A 19,101-nucleotide genomic window follows, 5' to 3' on the forward strand; every position below is an offset into this window, starting at 1 on the left:
AAGAACGTAATTGAACAAGCTAGACCAATTCAAATAATTCATGATCCATGAACAAGCTAAATAATTGTAGAGATCTTCAGCACAAGCATAGATCAAGGTATCAATATGGATCGGCCATGTTAGCTGATATGTATCAATATTGTAATGATATGAAAAACTAAAATATAAATATTTTGAAGGATAAATGATCTGATACCGATACCGATATTGATATGAAAAACCTAAGACAATGTCCTTGGCCACCATTTAAAATCTCTCACATGTGTTTGACCGAATATTCAAAGATATTTTAATATCCCAAAATGGGGTAGGAATCCAACATTCCTTCCAAGTTCCAGGCTTCCAGCTATTGTGATTGTCCCACCCAATGTTTTCGATAATTACTATGTATTTTTCTTTGGAATTTCAAGTACCCAACATGGGCACTATTTTCTTATAAAGAAAGGATACTTTAGTAAATTCCCATTCCACAAAGACAGTGACTTTACCATCTTTTAATCTAATTGGCCTAATTAACACTTTATAATCAAAAGTTGTTCAAATTAAAACACAAGAAAATATGAGTAAAGTAATTACACGATTCAGCTTTTCCATTTTTCTATTCTAATTACGTATATTAAATTAGGACCCAAAATTTGCAGAGTACAGCAGGGGCCGTGCAACCTTACACGAAACAACAATGTACACCGTAGAAAAGGCTCAGGTGTACTTGATCAGACGGCTCTGGTAAGGAGATAAGTAAAAATGCACACGTAATCTGTTACCTGAACAAGTCAACATTACGTAAACGACTGGTCCACCCACGGGCGACGGGACCGACCAACCGTCCGACCGACCGACAAATCCAAAGTGGATGCCAAGTCATCATCCTACGTGGAATAAAACAAAATAAAAAAAATGAAAAGCAAGGTTGGCGGGCAAGAGACTTGAGGGAGGTGAAGGGTGAGCTGCTGTTGCTTTATTTTTTTGAGCTTTTTGAGTTAGCAAATACCATCACCATCTCATCCTCTTCTCCTGCAATTCCTCTCCTTTTTTCTCTTTTCTTCATTTCTTCTGAAGTGAATCCTTACTTTTTCACATTCTCCTTTTTTTAACGTAATTATTCTCTTCAATTCACCACTCCATTATACTCCTTATAAAAGCTGCTGCTTCGTTCTTCTCATTTTCTGTTCTCACTTTTTCTGAATCAAAAGTTCGATGATCATCAGATAGCTCGTCAATTATGGTAAGTTTTCGAACGATGATGATTCATCGGATCCTTATCTGAGAGTTCTGAACTTTATTTTGATTCATTGATTCTTCTTTTGTAAGGAGCTTCGATTTTATTCTCTTTGGTCTTCTTTTGTTGCAGGGAGCTCCAGTAAACATCGTCGTCGGATCCCATGTGTGGGCAGAGGATCCGGCTGAAGCATGGATTAGTGGAGAAGTGACAGAAATCAAAGGCAACAATGCCACCATAGTCACCGAAAATGGAAAAACGGTAAGCTAGGGTGCTACCTCATTTCACCCCTGTAGTTCCCACTAAATTTTATATTTTCCGATTGTTTCATTTTGCAGCTTCTGGATGCAATATTTAGATTATATTAAGAATACAATACATCCCATTTGAATGCTTACAGTTTTAGAAATAACATGTTTACCAATCAGATTTTGAATGCTTAGATGCCCATAAATAGGGATCACTGGTCTTTCGGGTTCTTTAATCAGGAAAGCATGTTATACATATTTTACGATGATAGATTGTTGGGATGCTTTACAGATGAACTCAATAACTTGTTCAATCTCAATTCAACTAAGCAAAACTTTATCCCAACTAAACGGGTCAGTTCTATTTGAATGACTTTATCAAACTATCAAACAATAATTAGTTGAATAGCTGAGTTGTTTCCCTGAATTTTTCCAGCAGAGGTACCTAAGAAATGGTGTTGGAAAATTTTGATACTCAAGGATATTAATCAAGCTATCTGTTTGTATTTTAGATCGTTGCCAACTTGTCCAGCATTTATCCAAATGACACAGAAGCACCTCCTGCTGGAGTCGATGACATGACCAAATTAGCTTACCTGCATGAACCTGGAGTTCTGCAAAATTTAGCTTCCCGCTTTGCTCTCAATGAGATATATGTGAGTATAGCTACTAGTAGATACTGTTTAATCATTTGATGTTCCAACTTCCAAGTTAAAAATTATGTGGACAGTATCATTCTGATTAGAATTCTGGTAATTCAGACCTACACAGGAAGCATTTTAATTGCAGTTAATCCTTTCCGGAGGTTGCCACACCTGTATGACGTCCACATGATGGAGCAGTACAAAGGAGCGACTTTTGGAGAACTCAGTCCCCATCTTTTTGCTGTTGCAGATGCTTGTTACAGGTATTCCATTGATATTTGAGTGAAACCAACCATCAACAGGGAAAGCGCATGGTCTGATATATGCGGTTGGTTTCTTATATTCTACTTATCAGGGCAATGATCAATGACCAAGGAAGCCAATCCATCTTGGTAAGTGGAGAGAGTGGGGCAGGTAAAACAGAAACAACAAAGATGCTCATGAGATATCTCGCATTCATGGGGGGCAGATCAGGAACTGAGGGAAGAACAGTTGAGCAACAAGTTTTAGAGGTGAGATTGGGTTCTAGTTATATCTATATTAGGAGGTTTCCATGCAGAAGTTTAATGAGTTCTCTGTCCACCAATTTTTCAGTCCAACCCTGTCTTGGAAGCATTCGGAAACGCCAAAACTGTAAAGAACAATAACTCCAGGTAAAAAAATTCAGATGCACTTTACTCTGTTTCTAAATCTGCAAGCCTATGTACTTAAACTGAGGGATTGTGAATGGCAGTCGTTTTGGTAAATTTGTTGAGATCCAATTCGATAAACAAGGGAAGATCTCTGGAGCTGCTGTCCGTACGTATCTTCTGGAACGGTCCCGTGTTTGTCAGGTTTCTGACCCAGAGAGGAACTACCATTGCTTTTACATGCTCTGTTCAGCACCACCAGAGGTAACATGTGTCCTGACTTAATCATAAATAGCTCTGGAATTATAAACAGCCTAACAGTATGCAAAAATTATGGATTCAGTCTATCAGCTAACAGAGCTTCCTTCCCAGGATGTCAAGAAATACAAGTTGGCAGACCCAAGAACTTTCCACTACCTAAACCAAACAAACTGCTATGAAGTAGCAAATGTGAATGATGCCCAGGAATATCTGGAGACTAGACATGCCATGGATGTTGTTGGAATCAGCCAGGAAGAACAGGTGATGGGCTAAGTCTCTCTTTCTTCCCCATCCTTATATAAAATGTCCATAAGCCATCCACATTGACATTACACTTTTTTTTTTTTAATAAAAATTCTCATATAGGATGCGATATTCCGTGTTGTTGCTGCAATCCTTCATCTTGGGAACATTGAATTCTTGAAAGGGAACGAAGTTGATTCTTCCAAACTGAAAGATGATAAATCACTCTACCATCTTCGAACAGCTGCAGAACTTCTAATGTGTGAATCTTTATCTTTGGACCACAACTATCTGCTAATTCAATGCAGAATGCTCCATCTTGTGTGTATGTTGATATAACTTTATAACCTCTATCCAGGTGTGATGACAAGGCCCTTGAAGATTCACTTTGTAAGCGTGTGATAGTTACTCCTGATGGTAACATTACAAAACCTCTTGATCCAGCTTCAGCGGCATTAAACCGTGATGCCTTGGCAAAGACTGTCTACTCCAGATTATTTGACTGGTAAGTGCAATAACTACTGCCTCTACAAAGTTAACTCTTGCAAGATCAATGAGACTCAAGGATGATAGCATGAGATATCCAGTACAACAATTTGTAAATTCAGCCGTGGTCAAATTCCTTAAATCATGTCAAGCATACCTTTTACATTTGCAACTGTGGAACTAAACTGAAATAACCACCTATGGAAAGAAAAGAAATTACTGAACCTAACGTGAGAAGTTTCACTGAGTTGAGTTGGCTCCACCCAACCCTAAACTGAATAACCATGAAATCTTGACTACTTGACCCATAGTATATTTCTTTTTTTTTTGGGTGAAACGAAGTACCTTATGTTTTGGTAGTGGTGAAGGCCTTATGCTTGAAGCAAGTAGAGGCGAATGGAATATTGTTTTTATTAATCTTTGTTTTCCTTCTCTCTTTTTGGCTTTGCACTCATTAGAACTTAAGGTAAATAGAAGGTTAACAATTTAGTTTTTTCAACCCACTCTTCTAAGATGAGTTCTCAAATTACAGAGGTTAAAGGAGAAAATTCTGATTGATATTCTTCTATGCCAAGCATTAAAATTTGTTTGTTCATTACATTTTATAGTCCAATCTGATCTGGTATAGTTACTTGTTAAAATAAGGGCTGTAATAATTCCTCTACATTCCCATGCTCATTTTCCTGAACCATGGCAGGATTGTGGATAAAATCAACAGTTCAATCGGTCAGGACCCTAATGCTGTTAACATAATTGGAGTTCTCGATATCTATGGGTTTGAAAGCTTCAAAGTCAATAGGTAGTGTGATGTATCTCAGATTCTTTGAAAAATGGTTACTTGAAGCCCTTTTTTGTCTGTCTGATAGATCTGATAGTATATGTTGTCTGGCAGTTTTGAGCAGTTATGTATCAACTTCACCAATGAGAAGTTGCAACAGCATTTTAATCAAGTAGGACTACCCGACAGTTCTCAATTCAGGTTACACCAACAAAATAGTACGCTTTCATTACAGATTTATTGAGCACTGATAAGCATATGAATCTCACAGCATGTATTTAAGATGGAGCAAGAAGAGTACACAAGGGAAGAGATTGACTGGAGTTATGTAGAATTTGTAGATAACCAAGATGTGTTGGATCTTATAGAAAAGGTATTTGGTTTTTCGCTTGCCTATTTCATGTACAACTATTAATATTCTATGTCAAATTCCATAGACTTGTAAAAAAAGACGTGAAAAAGTCAATAGTTGTTGGAGTACTGACTTTCTGCCTGTATGCAGAAACCTGGAGGAATAATCGCTCTCCTTGATGAAGCATGGTATGTATTTGCTTCACTTCAAATGGCATGAACAGTATGTGAAGTTCTTAGAAATGAACCAGCAACTAAATTGAAATTTAATCCTTTGTTCAGATAGTTCATATCATATCCAAATGGTTCTGGCCATAAAGTATCTTATTTACTGCTCCACTGTGGCTGGTCTCAGATACCTTCATAGGCTTCTATTCCTTCCACTTGGACCATTCTCTCTTCATGCCACCTAAAAAGATAAAATAGTATAAAACATAGTAGTAAAAAGAAAACTTATTGATTATGAACTTAACTCATGTGCAGTATGTTTCCAAAGTCAACCCATGAGACATTTGCACAAAAGATGTACCAGACATATAAAAGCCACAAGCGCTTCAGCAAGCCTAAGCTTGCTCGAACAGATTTCACCATCAATCACTATGCTGGAGATGTAAGTAAACTCTACAATTAGTATATTATTGTCAAATTCCTTTTGATAAAATTAGTTATCGTATAAAGAGTTCATCTTGAACAGGTTACCTACCAAGCCGATCATTTTCTAGACAAAAACAAGGATTATGTTGTAGCGGAACATCAAGCCCTATTAGATGCCTCCAGGTGCCATTTTGTAGCAAATCTCTTCCCCCCCTTACCTGAGGAAACTTCAAAGCAATCCAAATTCTCTTCAATCGGTACCCGCTTCAAGGTGAATAAGAATACACAGATTAAAAGAATAAACATAACTCTTAGACATATTATTCTCTAATTTCCTTTTTTACTTCAACATTGCTCCAGCAACAACTGCAAGCTTTAATGGAAACTCTGAGCACTACGGAGCCACATTACATCAGATGCGTCAAGCCCAACACTGTTCTAAAACCTGGAATTTTTGAGAATTTCAACGTACTAAACCAGTTGAGATGCGGGGTAAGGTCTTACTTTCAAAAATATAACCCAATGTAAAGACTTTCAGCTCAGATAGTTTTTCCGACTAACAAAGTTCTTTCTTGTTGGCATTGGCAGGGTGTGCTAGAGGCTATTAGAATTAGTTGTGCCGGGTATCCCACAAAGAGAACATTTGATGAATTCCTTGATCGGTTTGGAATGCTAGCTTCAGATGTCTTAGATGGGTATAACTATTGAAAACACACACACACACACACACACACATATATATATATATATATATTTTTTTTTTAATACAACATCATGCTTCTGCACATAAGAAGGATAAATTTGCAATTTTTAAGCTACAGGGTTGATTCATAACTTGCTAGAATGAGACAAAACCCCTTGTCTGAGTAATGTAATCATATACATTCAGCTAAGGAAATTCAATTTAATTCTTTGCATCAGTTAGTCTTCACCTTTATTAGATCTAGTACTCCCTTGCAGCTTTGATGCTTGTAGCTTGATTCTGATGTATCACCCTTTTTTTAACCTGTCACAGATCTGATGAGAAATCAGCTTGTGCAGCTCTCTGTGATAGAATGGGATTGAAGGGCTACCAGGTATGTTTACAAGATGGAATTTGATATATAAGAACAAAGCGTGGGATCTTATCCATAATATTCCCTAGAAAGAAGTTGATTTAATCTCATCAACACTAATTTCTATCTCAGATTGGGAAAACGAAGGTGTTTCTTAGAGCTGGGCAGATGGCTGAACTGGATGCCCGAAGAATTGAAATCTTGGCTAATGCTGCAAGACGCATCCAGAGGCAAATCCAAACATACCTTACTCGAAAGGAGTTCATTGCAGTACGACGTGCTACAATTCGTTGGCAGAAACTATGGAGAGGTTTCACATTTTAAATATTTTACATGTTACAATGTCAAGTGCAAGGAAACAATCATCAATGACTATGAGTTGACTTCTATTTTGTGCTGCATTATACAGGACGGCTTGCACGCAAACTATATGAATACATGAGAAGAGAAGATGCTTCAATTCGTATACAAAAGCATGCACGTGCTCTTGCAGCCAGAAAAGCTTACATAGAGCTACGAGCATCAGCAATAATTATTCAAACTGGGTTGCGTGCAATGGCAGCTCATAAAGAATTTAGGTACAGGAGGAGAACCAAGGCTGCAATAGTTATTCAGGTAGTAACATTTCTCAACCAGGGATTTCTTTATTTGATTTGTGGTAATAAGATTCTAAGTATGAAGGACAATTTTTTTAAAAAAGATAATAGGCCAAATCATTTAATTTATTGATACTTGTTCCTTACAGACTCGATGGCGTAGATTCCAAGCCTTTTCTGCTTATAGGCAGAAACAGAAGGCCACTCTTACACTTCAGTGTCTCTGGAGAGGAAGGGCAGGAAGGAAGGAGCTTAGGAAACTCAGAATTGTAAGCTCTCTTTAATGCACTAATAACTTGTAATTTGCTTCGAGGAAAATCCTAAGCCATTTTTTAACTTCCGATTTTTCTGTGATGGCCATCTAAAGAAATATTTTTCTTGTAATTTATTGGAAAACATAAAGGAAATGTTATGGGTATGTAAACAGTTTCACTGGGATATTTTCCAATGCAGGCTGCTAGAGACACAGGAGCACTTAAAGAAGCTAAGGATAAGCTGGAAAAACGGGTTGAAGAGCTGACATGGCGACTAGATATTGAAAAGCATATGAGGGTACTGTCTTTTTTTCATTTTGTTCAGCCAACTTACTTTTTTAGAGACTTGTCAGATATGATTTGATACGAGTCTTCCAGTCTTCCTGGGGACACTTATTATGGCTTGGTAGTAATATAATCCGAGTTTGTTTGGCCTAGTCTAAGTCATCCATGATAAATATAAATGCTGAATCCAGAGGTTCTCAATTTGTAATACTTGTCTGAGTGTTATCAGGCTTTGTATTTTACACTGGTCAAAGGGTGTTTGAGTACAAGAAACCTTTATGAGAGTCTTACTTAAGTGACAATGGTCTCCTTCGGTTAATTTGGTAAATGATCAGTTGTTTTTTTGTAGACTGACCTTGAAGAAGCAAAGGGGCAAGAAATTGCGAAGCTGCAATCTACATTGCATGAAATGCAAGGGCAGTTAGATGATGCTCATGCTGCAATTATCAGGGAAAAAGAAGCAGCGAGGATAGCTATTGAACAAGCACCCCCTGTCATCAAAGAAGTTCCTGTTGTAGACAACACTAAGCTAGACTTCCTGGCAAATCGCAATGAGGAACTGGAGGTAATAGGCTAACAGCTCCAGCAACTGCAGCTTCTGTGCTCTAGAAATCAATCTTTATATTCAAACCAAATATGTATTCCAACTATACAGGGTGAAGTAAGAGAGTTGAAGGAGAGGGTTGAAGAATTGGAAATAAAGTATGCTAAGGTTAAGGAGGAGAGTGAAGCAAGGCTTCAAGAAGCAGAAGAATCACATTCCAGAATCTCCCAGTTTCAGGAGACCATTGAACGGTACTTAACTGTGCATCCATAAATTCCTAGTCAAATTGAATCTTGTATGATCTATGTATGTTTTAACTTGTTCTTATGTTTGCCATACTTCAGGCTAGAATTGAACTTGTCCAACTTGGAATCTGAGAATCAAGTTCTACGTCAGCAGGCATTGGTCGCATCAACAAATGATGAACTCTCTGAAGAAGTGAACATGTGAGATTGCAAGTTAAATTAGTTCAGAAATTTTCTTTCACCTAGTAAACTAGTTAATGAAGCTTGTAAGTTTTAAGCTAATATTGGTAGTGATCACAATAAGGTTCCCAAGTCCCAACTTTGATCTTTTGGTTCAAAGAGAGCCAATGTTGCAATATTCTAATAGTTTCAATTCTATTCAGCCTCAAGGACAAGATCACAAAGTTGGAGTCGGAGAATGAGCTGCTCCGCCATCAGGCACCAGTTGTGCAGCAAATGGTTGCTCCTGAACAGATGCAGCCAGAAGGCACTAAGGTACATTCATAGTCTAGCTGCCTTTTAGGATAAGACTTACTATGCTTGACATTTAGTTCAATGACTGACTATCATTTTTGCAGATTCTTGAAAATGGATATCAAACAACGGAAGAGCACAAGACGATAAAGGTATATGTATCACTATCAGATGAATTTTCTTCAGAGAAAAAGGATATTAAATGATGAAGAAGCTCAATCATCTTGCAATTTATTTACAATGAGTAAATTTGTTTTCAGGAGCCAGTGCCGCCTCCAACTTCCCTAAGTAAACAAAAATCATTGACAGATAGGCAGCAAGTATGCATTCAGACTCACATGCAGGGAATCTTTACATGATTTAGAACACATCAAACAGTTAATCTCATGTGTTGGATGCTTTTGTTTACTCTTGTAACCAGGAAAATCATGAGACTTTGATAAAGTGCCTCATGGAAGATAAACGGTTTGACAAGAACAGACCGGCTGCTGCATGTATTGTCTATAAAGCACTTCTACAGTGGAGATCATTTGAGGCAGACAAGACAAATATATTTGATCGGATAATTCATTCAATCCGGTCATCTATCGAGGTAGTACTTTCCCCTATTGCCAGCCCATCAAATAGGTTATAAATTAAATATTCTGCATTAATTGATCAAATAGAAGATATCTATTTTGACTGATGAACTAGGTTTAATATGTGGGTGTGGTTTCCTGTATAATTCTCTACAGAATCAGGAAAACATCAGTGATCTTGCCTATTGGCTTTCAACAACATCGACACTTTTGTTTTTTGTACAAAATACACTCAAGGCAAACAGCACACCCAAAAAAACTTCAGAGCGTGCTCGGAGCTCACCCACCACCCTCTTTGGGAGAATGGCACAAGTAAAACCTCTCTACTACTTTCTTTTCAAATTCATTTCTTCAGTACCCAAAATAATGAATAGAAAAATTAAGATGGTATAAAATTTTTATCTCAGGGCCTTCGTTCTTCCCCCTCGGGCATGGGGATTTCAAGTGGGTACAGTGGAATGGTAGGCAAACCAGATTTGCAATCAAGAGTTGAAGCTAAGTACCCTGCCCTCCTATTTAAGCAACATCTAACTGCATGTGTTGAGAAAATATATGGGATGATCCGGGACAGTTTGAAGAAAGAGATCAGTCCCTTCTTGAACCTGTGCATACAGGTGAGCATTTGTATAAGCATGAATCTAATGGAAAACGACCAAATCTACCTATGAATAAATTCTCAACTCCAACTGCAGGCACCGAGATCAGCAAGAGCCAGATCAATAAGAGGATCCTCCAAAAATACTCAATCAAGTATAGCTGCAAAACAACAAGCATCAAGCATACACTGGCAAAGCATTGTAGGAACCCTTGATTGCGCCTTAGCTACAATGTGTGAGAATTATGTAAGTAGGAATCTTCCTTCATCTACTATTTTACATATGGTTCCAATAAGGGACTCCTAACCCCTTCGTAATTATTTCTGAGATGTGTAGGTCCCTGATATAATTATAAGGAAGACTTTCTGTCAGGTGTTCTCCTTCATAAATGTGCAGTTTTTTAACAGGTTTGCAGCTTCTCCAATAACACCATACAGCAGATATTTTGTAAAGTGATTTAGACATGCAAAAGCAACTAGAAATAGCTCAAGCGTGTGACTTTATTTTTTTTTTAATCCATTTAAATGACACAAATTTATGGTTTCTTTCTTCAGTTTATTGCTTCGCCGTGAGTGCTGTTCATTTAGCAATGGTGAATATGTGAAAGCTGGCTTGCAAGAATTTGAGCAGTGGTGCTCCAAAGCATCAGCCCAGGTATGAATTTGCCAGGACAAAAATTTGGGGGGCTGGGGAGGGGGGGTATTACAAAAGACCTAAACTTTTTGGATGTGTTGCAGTTTGCTGGATCCTCATGGGATGAACTACAGCACATAAGGCAGGCTGTTGGGTTTCTGGTATGTTAACTTGACCCTGGATCATTAGCTACTAACTAATTTTGAGAGTAAAGATTCATTATTTACTAACTTGCATTTTATTTTTCTTCCCTATGGCAGGTTTCACATCAAAAGCCTCACAAATCCTTGGATGAGATCACAAATGAAATCTGTCCGGTAACTTGCTATGCTTTGAGTGGTCTACTAAAACTATAGAGCAGCTTGATTTACATAGCAGTTCCATTAGAAGTAATGAGCATGAATACATTATTTATTAGCACCCATTTTATATTGTTTCAGGTGCTGAGCATTCCACAAATATATCGCATTGGAACAATGTTCTGGGACGACAAATATGGATCCCAAGGGCTATCTCCGGATGTAAGTCTTTTTTATAAAGTTTTTATCTATCAATTTGATTCAGCATCTACACCATGCTTCTCCATTTATATTAGAATGTTCTAGAATCCCAGGAGATAAAAAAGAGAATGTGTTCCATACCTTTTCTTCATTTATTTTTGTCATCTATAGAAAGCAGCCAATAACTTAAAAATCACCAACGACTGTCATTGTTTTTCATGAGAACAGAACCAGCCACCTTACAACCCCTAGATTCCTGCGTTTTGGAATCTTTATGTCAATCATCTGAGTTTAGAAATTCCAAACTAGAACCTTATTCTAAAATTTTTCACTTCTGGGTGTCCAGGTAATTGGCAAGATGAGAGCATTGATGACAGACGAGTCCAGTAACATGCCAAATAACTCTTTCTTGCTTGATGTTGACTCAAGGTAATCAATCATAAGAAAAATCTCTCAACAAAAATATCTAAAATTCTTTTTCAAAGAAAGAGTGATTGTAGTGCATGATTTAGAAGAGAATATCTAAAGTGGTGCAGTTCTTTTTTTTGGCCAAATTCCAGCGTTCCTTTCTCTCCAGATGAGCTATCAAGATCGTTTCCTGACATCAGCCTATCCAATATTGATCCACCCCCACTCCTCCGTCAGAGTTCTGAGTTCCATTTCCTGTTATAACGGGAAGATAAAGATTCTCATTACCATTCATTTTCCCCATATTCATACAGGTAAAACAATATTGTAATTTATTATTCTTTCCTTCCCCTTACCCTGAGGGTAGAGTTGTGTCCACAATGTAAATTGTAAAGTCTTAAGTCATATCTGGTTGCTTATGATTTGGTGGGTTTACCCAACTCATTTTGGTTTTTCGATGTGCCATTGTAATTGTTCATTGAGGGTTGATTTTTGTATTGAAAAACACGATTACAGATTTTTTTTTTTTCCCTTTGAGGCTTTGTATTGATTTTGGAATTGTAACTGAAGAATGAAAAAAAAAAAAGAAAGAAGAGAGATTGTTGTTACTGATATCTGTACGAGTCCAAATTTGCAGGAGGTTTTGATAGCCCCATTGTTTTAACTTTCAAACATTTTGTATCTAGACACATGCTATTTTCATATTTGGCAATTGCTTTCGGTTGGTCTTTCTTCGTCTGTGTAATGAAAACTCCATGCGTGATGGAGGCAATATAGGAGTTTGTATTTGAGTATTTGATCAAATATGATTGTGCCCGGATCACGTTCCAACATTTAAAATATTATCCCTATTTATTGGGGTCAGTTACATGGGGATTCCAAGCAAGGACGAGCACAAGGATCCATGTAAAAAGATTGACTAGGTATGGTTAATTATAGTAAGTGTCGGCTGTCAATTTGTGCACCGCTACAAATTAGTTACAAGCTTATAACGATAGACTACAAGAAGGTACCGATTGTCTCCCTGACGTATCATATAGATTAGTCAAGCCATAGCATCCTAACCACCACAAACAAACTAATTGCAGCTCATGTGTTACATCTACCACAAGACAATGCATTTGGGACATATTCTTTATCAAAAAGATTGCCAATAATACATTAACCATTTGTGTACTGATGCACCTCTGCCAAGGATATTAAGCTATATACTATAACAGTAGAGGATTGCTTAACCTGAGGAACTGTGAACTAATCTGAAAGGGTCTAAGGAAGAGTGGAGGTATGGGCAGAGGTTGTATTCCACGAAGAATTGCTGTATACTGTGGCTGTTTCTTACATCATTCCAGAGCTGAAAAATTGCATTGATAGGGATGGTGAGTTCCCCGAAAATTCTCATGATCACAACTATGTAAGCATAAAATTCTATGCAATGCTTATGTTGAATTTTAATCATGGTTTGGAAACCCAATTTTGTTGAAAGGTTTTTATACCAAAATAAGTAAATGAAAACAATATTGATTGATTGTATGAACCACAAAAATTTCAATCAAACAATATTTTCTTCAAGGGAAATTCTCAGAAAAAGGAATTGAAAATAATTCCTCATTTGAAGTGAAGGAGGCTGGAGAGTTATAGGGGTAGATGATTAAGCTCTCCACTATTTTTATTGGGGGAGAATTTTGAAAAACCAATAATGTTAAATGGATTTTTTTTTAGGTTAGTTATTTTATCTCTGTTTTACTACTTAGGATGCTTCCTCTGTGGGAGTGGGACCGCCTATCCATCTCATGCATGGTTTCAAAACTTGGAATGAATCAGCTGAATTGTCTTGTCTTGATCTCAATTATGACTGATTTTGATCCTTCCGATCTGATTTGAATCAAATCAGTAGAAACTAATCCCATATCCAACTTTGAGTTTTTAAACCTTGATGCATAGGGGATTTAAACTATTGAATCAATGGAGTCCAAATGGTTACTACAATCCTGATATTGATGTACTCAGCTATTGCCACCAGGGTTGGTAGTTTAGTGGAAGGAAGTCTTTGTCTCATCAATGCTCGAGTCGATTGGTTGTGGGTTCAAGTTGGCACGTCCCACTATTGTTAGTTGATTTTGCAGAAATATTGCTTACCATATAAGGTTTTGGCCTGAGGGACTATGATCACTATCATGGAGCACCCTTTATTAAAAAAGAAAAAAAAAATTGCACTCGGCTCCTTGTGTTCAATATGGCTCAACACTACCAAGTACCAGAACCACCGATACATGATTTTATTCTCTGGTTTTGAAGTTTTGACTACATTGCAATACAACAAAAAACATGGTAAAGTTAAATTCTAAACATGGAAGAATGCAGGCTCACGAGAAAAGCCGTGAGAGTAGATTGGGATGCGACCAAAATGTTTGTGAAAGATCCTTAAACTCGCCGGCGAGGTCGTCTATAGCCACGGCGGAGCTGGGGTGTTGGGCGGTCAAAATACCCAGCAGCATAGATGGTTCCTATTGTTGAGACAAGTCCAACCAAGAAACCAATTCCAGCACCTTCCAACACAAAACATTTCTCCTCATCACTCTTTATATATGGCGAATGTTCATGTCCTGGCGGAGAAATTGGAGTACATGGCACCTTGATTTGCATCCCACACAACCCACTGTTGTTGGCATAGGAATTTGGATCGTCCATGGTGCCCATTTGTCTACCCCTTGGAATTAGACCTTCTAGCTTGTTGTTGCTTAGGTCCAATGTGCTTAGTTGCTCGAGCTTTGCTAATGAGGGTAGTATTTTGCCAGAAAGCTTGTTGTGTGATAAGTCCAGCGTCTCTGCACTCTCCAACTCACCCAAACTCCTTGGAATCATTCCTGTGAGCTGGTTATAGGAGAAGTTTAGAGACTTTAGCCCTTTTAGTTCACCAATGGAATGTTAGATCAAACACCAAGAAACACGAATAATAAAGAGACAATAGATCCGTACAACACAGAGATTTAACAAGGTTCACACACCAGGGTGGTGTGCTATGTCCTCGGGCGAAGAAGAAGGTGATTCACTATGCAGAAGAGAGATTACACCTTAGCAACGGCGAGGAAAAACTCGTCCTGAAACTCTAGCTGCGTGAAAACCCTAGAATACAATGACTTTCTCAACAAACAACAATACATTATATATACTCCAAAATCGTGGGTCGACCCATCGGGTCACGGTCGATCCTGCCGAACCATACCGCGGGGGTGTAGCCCCCGCACCTCCATACGAGATCAGTGATGGGCTCCGGGCTTGGGCCTATCGGCCCAACCCCTCTACTTCCATCACAGATCTCAGAAAAATTTCCATTTGGGTCGCCACCAAAATATGTCGGATCGGGTCAATCTTCAAAACGAGTCAAAAATTCCAGACAAACTTAACATGGAATCAGGGAATTCGCCAGATAGCTGGTTCCCCGACAAGTCCAGTAAGCAATAGATATCAAGGTTGAGGCTAGACAGACCTCGTTCTGATTTCTTCCAATTCACAACCAACCCTTCAAATGCCTGCAAACTCTCACTAACGCCACTGTACCCAAACCACAATGTGGCTGATTCGGTACAATTGGGCTTTTCGATCATTCCTACAAGATTACCTAACTCCGAGGGAATACTCCCAACAATGTTGTTGCTGGAGAGGTCCAGAATACGGAGGCTACTAAGATTCGATAGTTCCTTAGGGATCGAGCCTCTGATAGAGTTGTTTCGAAGATTCAGAACTTGAAGGGTGGAGATTCGTGAGAGAGAGTCTGGCAACGAACCTACGAGCTTGTTATCTGAAAGATTTATAACTCTTTAATATCCATTTCAATGAGCCATTGGGGGTAGGTTCCTTCAAGCTCATTCTCGCTTTAGTCCAAGAAACCAAGACTCTTTTGTTTGGCAAGCCAATCAGGGATGCGTCCAGCTACTCGGCAAGACCTTAGAGATAACTGATATAGCATGCACTTGGGAGATATCTTAACACTATGATTCCAAGTGAGTTTGCTTCCACTAAGATCCATGTACTTGAGGCTCTTGATATCGAACAACCATTGTGGGGTCACTCCAGACAATAGGTTATCGCACACATGGAGTTCTTTCAACTCACTTAATTTCTGTATGGTTGATGGAATTCTACTGACAAATTTGTTCCCGCTCAAGACCAGAGTTGATAGATTGGACAGCTTACCTATCTCAGCCGGAATCTCCCCCGACAAAGAATTTCCTTTCAACTTCAAGACTTCTAGGCCCTTCAAATTTAAGACCGCAACTGGGAATCCACCGGAGAACTTGCTATATAGCTCAAGAACAAAATCGATAGATTGCATAAAAGTTACCTATCCCAGCCGGAATCTACCCCGACAAAGAATTGCGACTTCCAGGCCCTTGATATTCAAGATTGCGGTTGGGAATCCACCAGTGAACTCTTTAATTGGACAAGGACAAAGTCGTTAGATTGCAAAGCTCATCAATCCTAGCAGGAATCTCCATTGGCAAAGGATTGCCACTCATGTCCAAGACTTTCAGGACCTTCAAATTCAGGACTGGGACCAGGGATCCCCCGGAGATCTTGTTATCGGCCAAGGACAGAGTCGTTAGATTGCAAAGATCATCAATCCTAGCAGGAATCTCCATTGAGAAATAATTGCTACTCAAGTCCAAGACTTCCAGGCCGTTCAAATTCAAGACTGCGGCTGGGAATCCACCGGAAAACACGTTATAACAAAGCGTCAACTGTTGCAGAGCAGCGAGGTTCCCGATCTCGGTTGGGATCTCTCCATCGAGATTGTTGTAATCCAACTTCAAAATGTTCAAGTTTTGAAGAGCACCCACTTCACTACTTAAGAGTCCCTTCAAAAGAATTGTCGCTCAGATCGAGGAATTTGAGGCTTGTCAAATGGAACACATTTGAAGGAATGGAGCCACTGAAGTAATTAGACGACATGTTAAGATGAACCAATTTAGTGAAGTTGGCTAGGCCATCCGAAGGAATTTCTCCGTGAAAATAATTTACGGAGGGAGATGTCGAGTTTCATCAAGCTTTTTATGCGAAAGAGTGGCTTCAAGACCTCTGAAGTCCAACGAATCTTGAAATCCAAAAATGTATCAAGAAGGGATGAGAGTTGAAGACCAATCACAGGCTGTGAACGTGAGTGTAATTCACAGGTTACCATGTCCCAACGATAACAATCCGAACTAGAATTCCATGAGCCTAGAGAATAATAGTCTGTATCAGCAATGGAGGAAGAATTCAAAAAAGTCTCCCGAAACAGAATGGATTTGAATTGAAGGAGGGCTTGTTTCTGATCATATGGGCAGCAAAGAGAAGGATTACTGGAGAAGCTAAAGATGAGAAAGAATCCCAACAGCAGCAGGTGTACCATGGCCATTTGCAATTGGTATTATTTCTCTTCTTTACTCTAATAGTAGTACTTGAAGTCACTCTATATAAGGACAGGAGTACTGATAAGAGGTTCTTATAGAGAGGCATTGGCCAAGCGTTCAAGTAAGAGGAATTTGAACTGTGACTCGTGACTCTCGACTTTGAGATCCAATGCAACACGAGTATAAAACCCAAGGTCAAGTCCTGTTAATAATATATAAGTATGGATTTTTCACATGAGAGAGAAAGAGAGATGGGAAATCTCAACATTTTCCAAGTTTTCCTCGAGAACCAATGAAGATAAGGACAGAGATAACATCCATTACAGATAATTGAAGAAGACAAGTAAGTGGTGGGAATCCCTTGACCGTCGCTTTCAAATGGGTGAGAGAGGATATCGTGCAATAGCAGTGGGTTGTTCGACCACAGTATTAAAGTAGAGCACATAATATGCTTAAAATTATTTTCCATTTTTATATTGAAGTTTGTCCTCATCTAGTTCACTATTTCAAATGAAATTAACTTTAATTTCTCATAAATAAGGTTAAAAAAATCATACTAAACTTCTTAATTTCAATTTCTCACCCTTAAAATTAAATAAATTGAAATAAAAATCATACCAAAACAGTACTTTCAGTATATTCAGTCCAAAATTCTAGGCGTATGACGTGAAATATCCAATAGATTTTTCTTTTTATAGAAATAAATTATCCAATAGACACTGAATCAAATTTAAAAGGCAGTTTTGTTAGGTAGAGTTACATTCAGACATAGGTGCATCCGCCTCCAATATTTTCTTACATCCTTAAAAAAAGGATTAATACCCATTAAACACTTTTTGAATGATTGTATGCAAACTAGACCAACCTAATCCAATCCAACTCAATCCATCCCAATTCAATCCAATCATTTTCATATGGACCTGCTACCAATCCGCTAAAGGACTCATATCGTCTCCAGCACGCCAACGCTTTCATGATCGGATCCTCCCCAATCCTTTAGCCCCTCCTACCTGCATCCGATGGCTGGAGGGTCTTGGGGTGCATGCCAAGTCTCCCCTAACTATCGAATACACGTTGGAGAGGCTGGAGAGGATTTGGATTTAGTGTTGTCTACGTGCATTGAATGGATGGTAGTCGCAATACATAATGCACATTCTCAGCCATCGAATACAGCCGGAAGATGACCTGATTCCTCCACGAGGGAGCCCAATTTACGAGAACGGATCAAGTTCATGTACCAAAATAATCTACGGCTCAGACACGTACAAGAATGTTCTGGTAATTTTCTTCACACACACACACACAAAAAAAATTAAATAAATAATCTAATGCTAAAGATCTAGAATAGGCATGACGGAATATTGCAGTAGTGGCTTTTGTAAAAATTGAAAAAGAATGCTCGGAGCTCTTGTGTAAATGCATGTAAATGAAACAATCAGTTTGATTCCTAATGGACATGGGATACCCGATACCATCAGTAGCATATGGTACATACCACAGAAACTGAGAAACAAAAGCAAAAATCATATATGCGTTTAAGTGATGAAAATATGGTTTAAGAACATGGATATTTTTTGTCACTGCAATTTCATAAGATCGCCAACATTAGTTTTTCTTTTGGGGTCTAAACCATGGATTTAGGTACCGGTTTTGATACCAATCTGATACCGACCCAGATTGGTGTGTATCTATCAGTTTTGGCCTTGTTTTTTCAAAAAATTTTTTTTTTATTGAAATGATATGGATAACTGATACGGATCGGTCAAGTATGAGTATCAGTCTTAGTCGATACCAATACGATTCCAATACTTGAAACCATGGTATAAACCCAAAGGGGATAGCTTTATTAGGGTAAAAACTCATTTGAATGGTCCAGCCTTGGTAAGCTTACAAGATGGATTACGATATTGGAGGTTTTTTTTTTTGGCTAAGAATCAACAAGAAGACTTTATTAATAGAAGAATAAAAGAATTAGAGAATACAACGACTTTGAGCTACTTCTCCACCTTATGCATGGCCATCAGCGGAGAAGCAACTCAAACATGGATGAAAAAATCTCAAAAAAATATTTATAAGCATCTATATCTGGG

The 19,101-nt window shown here is 38.3% G+C and overlaps 2 protein-coding genes across 2 annotated transcripts; one reads left to right on the forward strand and one right to left on the reverse strand.

The window, feature by feature from the left end:
- The first annotated feature begins 953 nt into the window (after positions 1–953).
- Positions 954–12,349, forward strand: LOC122061720 (myosin-12). Its single transcript, XM_042625137.1, has 40 exons — positions 954–1,225; positions 1,352–1,480; positions 1,980–2,123; positions 2,229–2,374; positions 2,467–2,623; positions 2,706–2,764; positions 2,845–3,004; positions 3,113–3,262; positions 3,368–3,504; positions 3,603–3,749; positions 4,428–4,529; positions 4,623–4,680; positions 4,780–4,881; positions 5,011–5,048; positions 5,343–5,469; positions 5,554–5,724; positions 5,814–5,945; positions 6,042–6,148; positions 6,469–6,529; positions 6,641–6,818; positions 6,918–7,123; positions 7,254–7,373; positions 7,558–7,656; positions 7,993–8,208; positions 8,299–8,438; positions 8,532–8,633; positions 8,816–8,927; positions 9,011–9,058; positions 9,167–9,226; positions 9,328–9,498; positions 9,641–9,796; positions 9,892–10,098; positions 10,177–10,326; positions 10,417–10,487; positions 10,635–10,734; positions 10,818–10,874; positions 10,974–11,030; positions 11,154–11,234; positions 11,560–11,642; positions 11,774–12,349. Exons 1-40 carry the CDS (start codon positions 1,223–1,225, stop codon positions 11,883–11,885), a joined length of 4,656 nt encoding a protein of 1,551 aa, XP_042481071.1. The 5' UTR covers positions 954–1,222; the 3' UTR covers positions 11,886–12,349.
- A 1,693-nt stretch (positions 12,350–14,042) lies between these two features.
- LOC122060777 (receptor-like protein 46) lies at positions 14,043–15,954 on the reverse strand. Its single transcript, XM_042623878.1, has 3 exons — positions 15,510–15,954; positions 15,022–15,420; positions 14,043–14,524 (listed from the first exon to the last, which is right to left on the reverse strand). The coding sequence occupies exons 1-3, from the start codon at positions 15,952–15,954 to the stop codon at positions 14,043–14,045; spliced, it is 1,326 nt and encodes a 441-aa protein (XP_042479812.1).
- Positions 15,955–19,101: the final 3,147 nt, after the last annotated feature.

Source organism: Macadamia integrifolia, chromosome 14 (genome assembly GCF_013358625.1).
Source record: "Macadamia integrifolia cultivar HAES 741 chromosome 14, SCU_Mint_v3, whole genome shotgun sequence".
Lineage (NCBI taxonomy): Eukaryota > Viridiplantae > Streptophyta > Magnoliopsida > Proteales > Proteaceae > Macadamia > Macadamia integrifolia.

Bases quoted from the DNA above. Each gene is read 5' to 3' on its own strand.
- LOC122061720 (XM_042625137.1), top strand. The intron at 4,882-5,010 runs GTATTTGGTTTT...GCCTGTATGCAG, and splicing joins TGTTGGATCTTATAGAAAAG to AAACCTGGAGGAATAATCGC. The intron at 10,099-10,176 runs GTGAGCATTTGT...CTCCAACTGCAG, and splicing joins TCTTGAACCTGTGCATACAG to GCACCGAGATCAGCAAGAGC.
- LOC122060777 (XM_042623878.1), bottom strand. From the start codon at position 15,954: ATGCAATCTATCGATTTTGTTCTTGAGCTATATAGCAAGTTCTCCGGT. The intron at 15,421-15,509 runs GTTTCTTGGACT...TAAATCTTTCAG, and splicing joins TGCCAAACAAAAGAGTCTTG to ATAACAAGCTCGTAGGTTCG. The intron at 14,525-15,021 runs GTTTGTCTGGAA...GTGAACTAAAAG, and splicing joins ATTCCCTGATTCCATGTTAA to GGCTAAAGTCTCTAAACTTC.